We start from the raw sequence: 7,918 nt of genomic DNA, 5'->3' as shown, positions 1-7,918 counted from the left end.
AGTGGCAGCGGCTGTGACATTGTGATGTCCTCCAACCATTTCTCTGGGTCTCTTAGTCTGCCATCTATCTCTTCCTGCCCCTTTTTAAGCAGATCTTCCCTAGCAAATTCCCCTGTAACTCTGTCCACTGCTGCTTGGTCCCAAGAAGTTCCCTTTCCCTTGCTAACCTGTTTCCTCTCACCAACCTTACAGTGAAGAAAGATGAGAAGTTTCTGGGCAAACTCCCTAGCAGACTTCTCAACTCCCCCCCACCTCTGGGCTCTATTTAAACAAGGGGCTTAAGTATTGGTCTAACTGCTGCGTTTTAGCTACTTACACTAAATATATGTAGGTTAATTAAAGAAACAACTTGTCTTAAAGGCTCCCCTTCAAAGAGGTGGTGGCAAACTACCCTGTTTGCTACTCTTGTTCACCCCCTCCCTGGTTGTTCAGGGCATCTCCTTTTATACCCTTCTGGGCCTGGACTGGCTCCACCCCTCATTACAGCTTTTGTCAGACACAAGCACCCATCACCTAACTAGCAGCACTCCCAGCCGCTCAGAGAGCACACACAAACACACAGGCCACCAACTAAACACTCAGCAAGCCAAAGACACAGGCTCACTTACCTTCCAGAAGCAGGATCTGGTGCCTGGTTCCTTTTCCTCTTCCCTTTCCTCATCTTGTTCCTAATGAGCTCGTTGTGAACTGCCCTGTTTGCTGCCCTTGTGGCTGTCCCTGTTCTGGGGTCAGGGAAAGCAAGAAGGAGCCTAAAAGTTAAGGCAGCCACCTGGTATGAGGGAGGTCCCAGGTCCTAGCATTTGCTGCAAAGACTGTTTCTGCATTTTACCCAATATCTAGTAATGTAAAAAGCACCACATCCCCTTTCCTGACCTTCTTCCGCTCTGAATGTGTCTACACATTCATTCATGTGCACTGCCTATCACACACGAAATGTGCAGTAGGCTTTCCTACTGCACATTAGCATGATCACATGGTTTTCATGAATGTTAATGCACAGTAGATTAATGCTATCATGTTAGAATAATAGCACCATTTTTGCTCAGTCAATCAGTCTATTATGCATCATCTCGCATAGAAGCAGCCTCTTTCTTCTCCTTCAGTGTTTTAAGAGGAACCAGTGGCTGCCACTGCACCTTGTGTTTGGCTTGTGTTAGGTGTGGTCTGAGACCACCAGCTGGGAAAAATGCCTGGTTTATGGCTCTTAATCAAGTTTAGATGTGGGGTAGCTGCTGGAGTAGAGGCACCTCTGGGGTGTTAGTAGGTGAGCAGTGGTTTACAGGATCAGAATTTTGGACTCTAAATACCACAGGAATCTCCCCTTTTTTTTTAATCCACTCAATCTTTTAATGTTTCTCACGCATAAACTGGAGAAAACCATATGAACCCACCTTACATGGCTGTTGTGCAGATTAAGTCACAAATATGTATAAGAGGGTAAGATTTTACTGTATGGCCCCTGATATACATTACACTTAAGACATGACTAACCAGTTAATCACCTCTTGTTACTCAGCCACACATTAATGCAACTAATGATGTGATTAAACAAGGAATAAACCACCAAGTTGTTATATAAAAAATATGCCGCAACTTTGTCACTGGTTCCTATCATACTGTTAACTGAACATGTGGCCAGGCTGGGGCTCCCAGGCAAAGGGTGCATCCGCATGGCAGGGAGCCCTGTCAGCTGATGGGGCTCCCAGCCACTGTGGCTGTCAATGCTTCCGAGGTTAGGAGCCTGGAGTAGCTGACAGGGCTCCCAATTGTGGGAACTTGCTTCTTGCTGGTGCAGTGGGGGCCCAGGATTGTGATCGTGATCCTGGGCTCCCCCTGCACTGGCAGTAAGTCTTGATCAATGTGATGTTTGATCCCATAATCAGCTTCCTGCCATGCCACATGGGCATGGTATGAAGCACAATTATGGGGATCATGCATCAGATCCCATGGTGCCTTTTACCTTCACATTGGCCGGGGGCCTGACACATGCAACACCAGAGCCTGATCCAGGCAGCCCCCAAAAGCCTTCAACCTGAATTGCTGAATGCAGCCGTTTTACTGTTGAAGTGTGCTTTCAACTGAATTATGCCTCAATATTCAGAGTGCTTTAGTGTGCCATTGCCACAACTCCTAAGGAAAAATGACTTTAGGAAACAGGTCTTCAGGTTCAGTGACATGGTCCGTTTTCAGAAATAAACATATTGCAATAGTGACTGCCCCTGCAAATCTGCGTAACCAAGATGCTCCCCTCTGTCTCTTGGTATTCACTTTTTGCCCAGATATACATCTTAGTTTCTGAATGGTTCCTAGGAGGAACAGTTGTACCCTCCAACAATATAGGCAGGGGCTTATCTTGAGAGGCTTGTGAGATGAGTTTTTTCTGAAACAGCTATGTGCTTTTATACACTTGAGATAAGATTGAAAATAACCCAGAAAACAATCCCATAGCATTTCAATGGCTATCTTTTGTTAGAAGCACCACAAAAGATGAGTAAATGCAATAGCATGCATTAGAACAAACGTGAAAAGAAAAGGGTAAGGATTAGTGCTTATATCTAAGAGTTATACCTGTGATGTTTAGAATGTGCACAAAATCATAATGGTTTTCTTTCTGAAAGAGTTGAGTAGGGAGATCAATAACAGTGGATACCAGACCAATGCTGCTTTCTGGGTTCCATGAGAGACAGGGTGATGAAATAAGTCAGAAAATACTTGAAGGAACTTTCTTGGGTATATTCCTTGTTTTGTCTACAGAAATTGAGAGAAGCCCTTCTCCCCCTCCCTACCCCATCCCGCACTGCAAGGAGACTTCTGCACCCAATAGGCATCAGATGGCTATGACAGTTTAAAACTGTAAGTGACACAGGTTTTATTGTTTTGGTGTCATGGACACGTCACTTGATTGATCGATTCCTTCAATGACAGAGTGAGTATTTTTAGGGAGCATCCCAATGAGTGGAAACAATATGTGCTGCTACTTATCCCCAGGGAATGTCTCCACACACGTGCTCTGACATGCATCGTGTTACCCCAGGTGGGGTAAGGGAAGCTGGGGTCAACACCTAAGCTGGCCCCAGCAGCTTCACCTGTAGTGCTGGGGGCCTTTGGGGCGGTAGCTGTGGCAATCCAGCAGCAGGGAGCCTGGCCAACAACAGCTGGGGTATAACTGGCCACTCTAGTTTCAGGGGGTGTGCACTGCCACCAAAGTGCACTGCCCCATTTTAAGTGTGGGTTATTTTGGCACCAGGATCTCTGGGGGTGGCATGTGCTCTGGGGGTGAGGGGCACTTTAATTACAGAGGCTCTAAGAGTTGCTTTAATTTAAAGCACCCACAGCATCTCATGTATCAGTGTCCCCGTGCTTCAAAATGGCAGCAGGGTCACTTTAACTTAAGCTTGTTGAATAAGCCTTAGTTAAAGGTCCCACACCACCATTTTGAAGCATGAGGCTGCTGGAAGCACACTAATTAACATGCTCCATCAAACTCAATTGATCTGCTGGAATGATATAATTAGTGTTAGACCAGCTTCCCCACGTCTACAGGTACCCTCAGATAGGAATTTCTCAGCCAACCAAAATTCATGTGGCTGCCTTTCCTGCTTATATGATTTGTTGGCTTGCTACAGTCTAATTAGGAGAAAACATTCTTCAGTGGGGAACAATATAAAAGAATAAGTGGGAAGCTTTTATTCGTAAGAAATATTTACTATGATGATTGGGAAAAAGCGTCTCTTTCTTTAAAGATGAAGTGGTATGTTTGGATTTTAGGACAGAAAGGGCTTAGTTTTCTATCATAGCTCATAGTAAATCTGTTGCCTCCAGAAAATCTATTCAGGTCCTCAAGAGTCGCAGCCAATTTCTGCCTTTTTAATGGCCCCTTTTAAAAACACCTGGGAACCTTTTTTCCTGTTCCACTGCTGGAACAGTGACTTGAAACATTCCCCATTCTAACTCAAAATAATGAGTCATTTGCCATAAGCAAGCCTGTACTAAGCTTTATCACTTTTGGGAGAAGCCATATTTTCATCCTACTTCAGCTGTGCTTGCTGCTGAAAAAGGCAAAATTAAGAAGCTGCTTTCCAAGCTTCAGAACGTTCTATAAATTGCCTGCTGTAAAGAGCAAAGGCCATAGACCAGTTAACAGAGCCTGGTCAGCTGAACTGCTAGCAGAGACTTCACTTCATTTCATTTCTGGCTACAGCAGAACTTTTAGTTGCTGCCTGGCTTTGCCTCCAAAGACACAATAACTGAACAGCTCTTGAGCAAGGTCTGAAGCAGGGCAAGACTTCTGATGTCTATGGCAACGGAGTTTCAACAGGTATCAGACCTCCTGAGGAAACTGATATACCCAGTGGTCTGGTTAGCTACTCCCTTCAAAAGCAGCCTACAGGGAATGACGCTTCAATTTTTTCCTTCATTCCACAATGATATTTGGGGTAAGAACCTTCAGCTGAAGGGTAACTTAACCTTTGCACTTTTAGGCAAAGATCTACCTCTATATTCAGTAAAAAAAAGCTCTCTCTCATAAACTCTATAAATAAGCTAGTGTAATTCTTTTGTATTATTAACTCAAAATTCACCTCTGAACTAATGACTTGTGGTGGCAGACCAACCCACCCATTCTAGTATAGATCTCTTTAGTCAGGATGAGAGTGAAAGTCTTTTGTCTCACAGTGACTTTTAAGTGGGCTTGTACGTTGTGTAAGCAGGGGCTCTTGGGGCTAACCAAATTTGATTTTAAAGGCAGTGTTCATTTCCTTTAACCCCCCGTTCCTGAAATTAGTCAGTTTCTCATCATGCTCTTCAACTGCTATTATTCTCACAAGCTTCTCAAACAGATGGAATTTAAGGAACCAAAAAAGGGAACTAACATTAATCTCTAGCTTCAATTTCTCATGTAAAGCAGTGTGCTATTTACCTTCTATGAAACAGTCTCTATAAGACAAGGGGGTCTCTAAAACACCAAGCATTTGAATTGCTTACTTTTTGTCTAATAAGAGCCAAACCATATTACTTTTCAAGCCAAATAAAATTAGTGGAAGTCTGATGTATGTAATGACGAGAAGAGGTAGGGAAGGAACCAGGCTCCTGAACATAAACGTGGAATCTGGTAGCTTGGAATAGCATGGGTATTTAAAAGGAACCTCTGCATCCACACACGTGCAGGTTTAGTGAGAGAGCTATAATGTCAGTCCACAAACTGGGTAAGTGTCTATCCAACTAACAAGGTGCATGCCATAATGCCTCTGGCTTACTACACCCTTCCAAGGTTTCACCCACTGTTGTCAAGGCGGCTTAGTTTTACAATAAAAAAAAAAAGAACAGAGTAACTCAATGATTTTACTGACCTCCACTTTTTTAACATAATTTATTTGTGCCATTTTATTAGTTTACTTTGAACTAAGATATGAAATGACAGTGGTCCAAGAAATAATTGTTAACATTAGTTCTGAGAATTTCACAGGGTTAATAACTCTGGCATCTAGACAGCATTCAATCAAGTGTCTGCTTTTAAAAAAAGGTACAGGGCATTAACCAGATTTGTTCTGAAACACTGAATGGCCACACAAAAATTCAAAGGAGACTTTCAAATCTGAAGAATCTCAATAGATGTACTGCTATATTCCACAGTAAAATATATATATTTAGTTTTAGGAAAATATAGTTTGAGAAAAGGGATGACAAAAACTGATAAAGCTGGTGTTACAATACAGAAGCACTGATGTAAAACAGTGCTTTAAGCAGCTATGCTCACATAGCGGAATAAATACAGTACAAGGGTTGAAAACATTTTGTCTTAGAAGACTGGACAAAGTAATCCTCTGTTTACATACACAAACTGAAAATGTTTAACTATGTTTACACCATTACAGCTATGCTATAATTTGGATATGACCATCAGATTTTTGCCATCAAGGAATAAATTAAGCAAACCTTGTGTGACTACTCCAAAAATCATTCCTATCCTAGAGTTCCCTCACTTCCCTTTTGACAATTAAGATTTTTCTTTTCCATGTCCAACATCCAAATTTGAAAAAGGCATGTTTTACCCCATTCACCCAGGTGTTCTTAGGCCATTATGTTTGTTTGGGTTTCTGCTAATGGGGAAGGAAAGATGGGAGACCTCAAAGAAATGTTACAGCAAATCAAGAAATTCCCTTTAAATTTTCTTGCTTTGGCAGCCATTTCCAACACATTTTCTCACTGAATGCTGATCTGAGAATCACAGAATCAGAAGTACTAGTAAGTGCAGAGGGTAATCCACCACTGTGCTTTGCAGGGAAATACCATCCTTTTCAAAGTTATGGTCATTCACTTTCGGTTTTTCGGTTGCGAAGCCATGTATAATGCTATCAAACAGTAAATGGACCCTCCAAGTGCTAGAGCCATAGTGGTCCGATACAACAGTTTATCAGGAACTCCTTGTTTCAGATGTACCAGCACCCCATCAGACTTCTGAGGAGACAAAGAAAGGTTATGCTTATACAGATCACCACATCAAGCCACCATACCTACAATTAAAAATCATGCCACTATAGTCCAGGAAGATCAAAGATAAAAACTCAGTGCAAAATGTGGGTAGAACACGGTTCTTAGTAAAGGCTTTTGGTTTCTACCTGAAATAGCTTCTGTAGTTCTGGTACCTTGTTTTTTCCCCAATAAGAAACAGCTGCTGGAGACTCTGAAGCCACTTTAGTTGGTGTTCCAAAAATTGAAGCCGGCAGTTCGGTAGATACCAGTGGTTTGAGTCCCTGCATAAATAGGGGCATAAAGTTCAATATTCCCTCGATAGCTCACTATGTAACCATATCATATTCCAGGCAAACAAGCTACCGCAGCCAATATGAAGATGCATTATAGAGAGAAAGTGAAGTGGTAGAATCCATGTCTGCCATGTGGGAGACCTGGGTTTGATTCCTGGTCACGCACATAACTACAGCCACTGTAATCCAATTAAAAAGCTATACTAATTTGTAACTGATAAATTTCTCTGGTTCAAAATGCAACAAGTTTATGCAAGCAAGACACTTTGTGGAAATTAAGTGCCTATCTAGATATTTTTCCATTCTACTTGAAAAGAAAAGGACAAAAAAGGGAGGGCACTCAATAATCAAAGGGAGCTCTAATGAGGGATGTCTGGTGGTGGGCACTACCTTGAGTGAGTGAATGTAAATACACCTATGGAAAATGGCTAACACCATCTCCTTTCATGCTAGTGTTACTAAGAAACACTCTCCTCTTGCCCACACCTGTCCGGTTGCATGCAGGTATAATACATTTATCCACCAGAAGCTGCTGCTAATTCACATCCTTCAAGCATTCCACTGAATCATAGAGCCAAAAATTTAATCCCTCCTTATTCTGACTACATATTCCTACTGTAAAGCACAAGTAAAAACTATGTTAATCCACTCTTATGGGTAAGATTTTGAATGCAGAGTCATAGTTCCCAGAACAATATGATATGCTCCCTTGCATGTTTTTTATAACTTGTCTATGGAGTAATAGTTTATGGAGTAATAGTTCATGATTGTGAAAGTATGTATAAGTTATGTCTGCCGCAAGAGCTGCAGCTTAAATTTGTCCATATAAATAGAAAAAACTGTTAATGCAACAGTGAGAATTGTTGCATTAACAGCTGAACAATGAACCTTAAAAGGATCTCAAAGCACCCCAAGGTCCTGCAACCCCCTGGTTTAGAATCACAGGATTAGAGCACCTGGCTCATGAAATGGGGGAACTAGGCTCATTTTCCATCTCCTCATGCAAGAAAGAGCCCAACACCAGAATATAGACTCAACTGGGCAAGTGTTCCACCCACAGCTTCTCCTGTCAAAGCTGTACCACCATATAGTCTACAATGAAAGTGTCATGGACGGAGATGGAACTGGGACTAGCTACCCGGACCAAGGACAAC

At 42.2% G+C, this 7,918-nt stretch overlaps 1 protein-coding gene across 1 annotated transcript in view; it reads right to left on the bottom strand.

Annotated features, from left to right (window-relative positions):
• Nucleotides 1-5,321: 5,321 nt before the first annotated feature.
• LOC109296799 (cytochrome c oxidase subunit 7A-related protein, mitochondrial) overlaps nt 5,322-7,918 on the bottom strand; it is a 13,186-nt gene continuing 10,589 nt past the window's right edge. The window contains exons 2-3 of the mRNA XM_019516382.1: nt 6,618-6,752; nt 5,322-6,456 (exon numbers count right to left, since the gene is read on the bottom strand). Coding sequence (XP_019371927.1) covers nt 6,313-6,456; nt 6,618-6,752 — 279 coding nt within the window. The 3' untranslated portion in view covers nt 5,322-6,312. The remainder of the gene's footprint in view (nt 6,457-6,617; nt 6,753-7,918) is intronic.

Source organism: Gavialis gangeticus, unplaced genomic scaffold (genome assembly GCF_001723915.1).
Source record: "Gavialis gangeticus isolate Ggan-Ray unplaced genomic scaffold, GavGan_comp1, whole genome shotgun sequence".
Taxonomy (NCBI): domain Eukaryota; kingdom Metazoa; phylum Chordata; order Crocodylia; family Gavialidae; genus Gavialis; species Gavialis gangeticus.
This window is presented reverse-complemented; position numbering and strand designations above follow the sequence as displayed.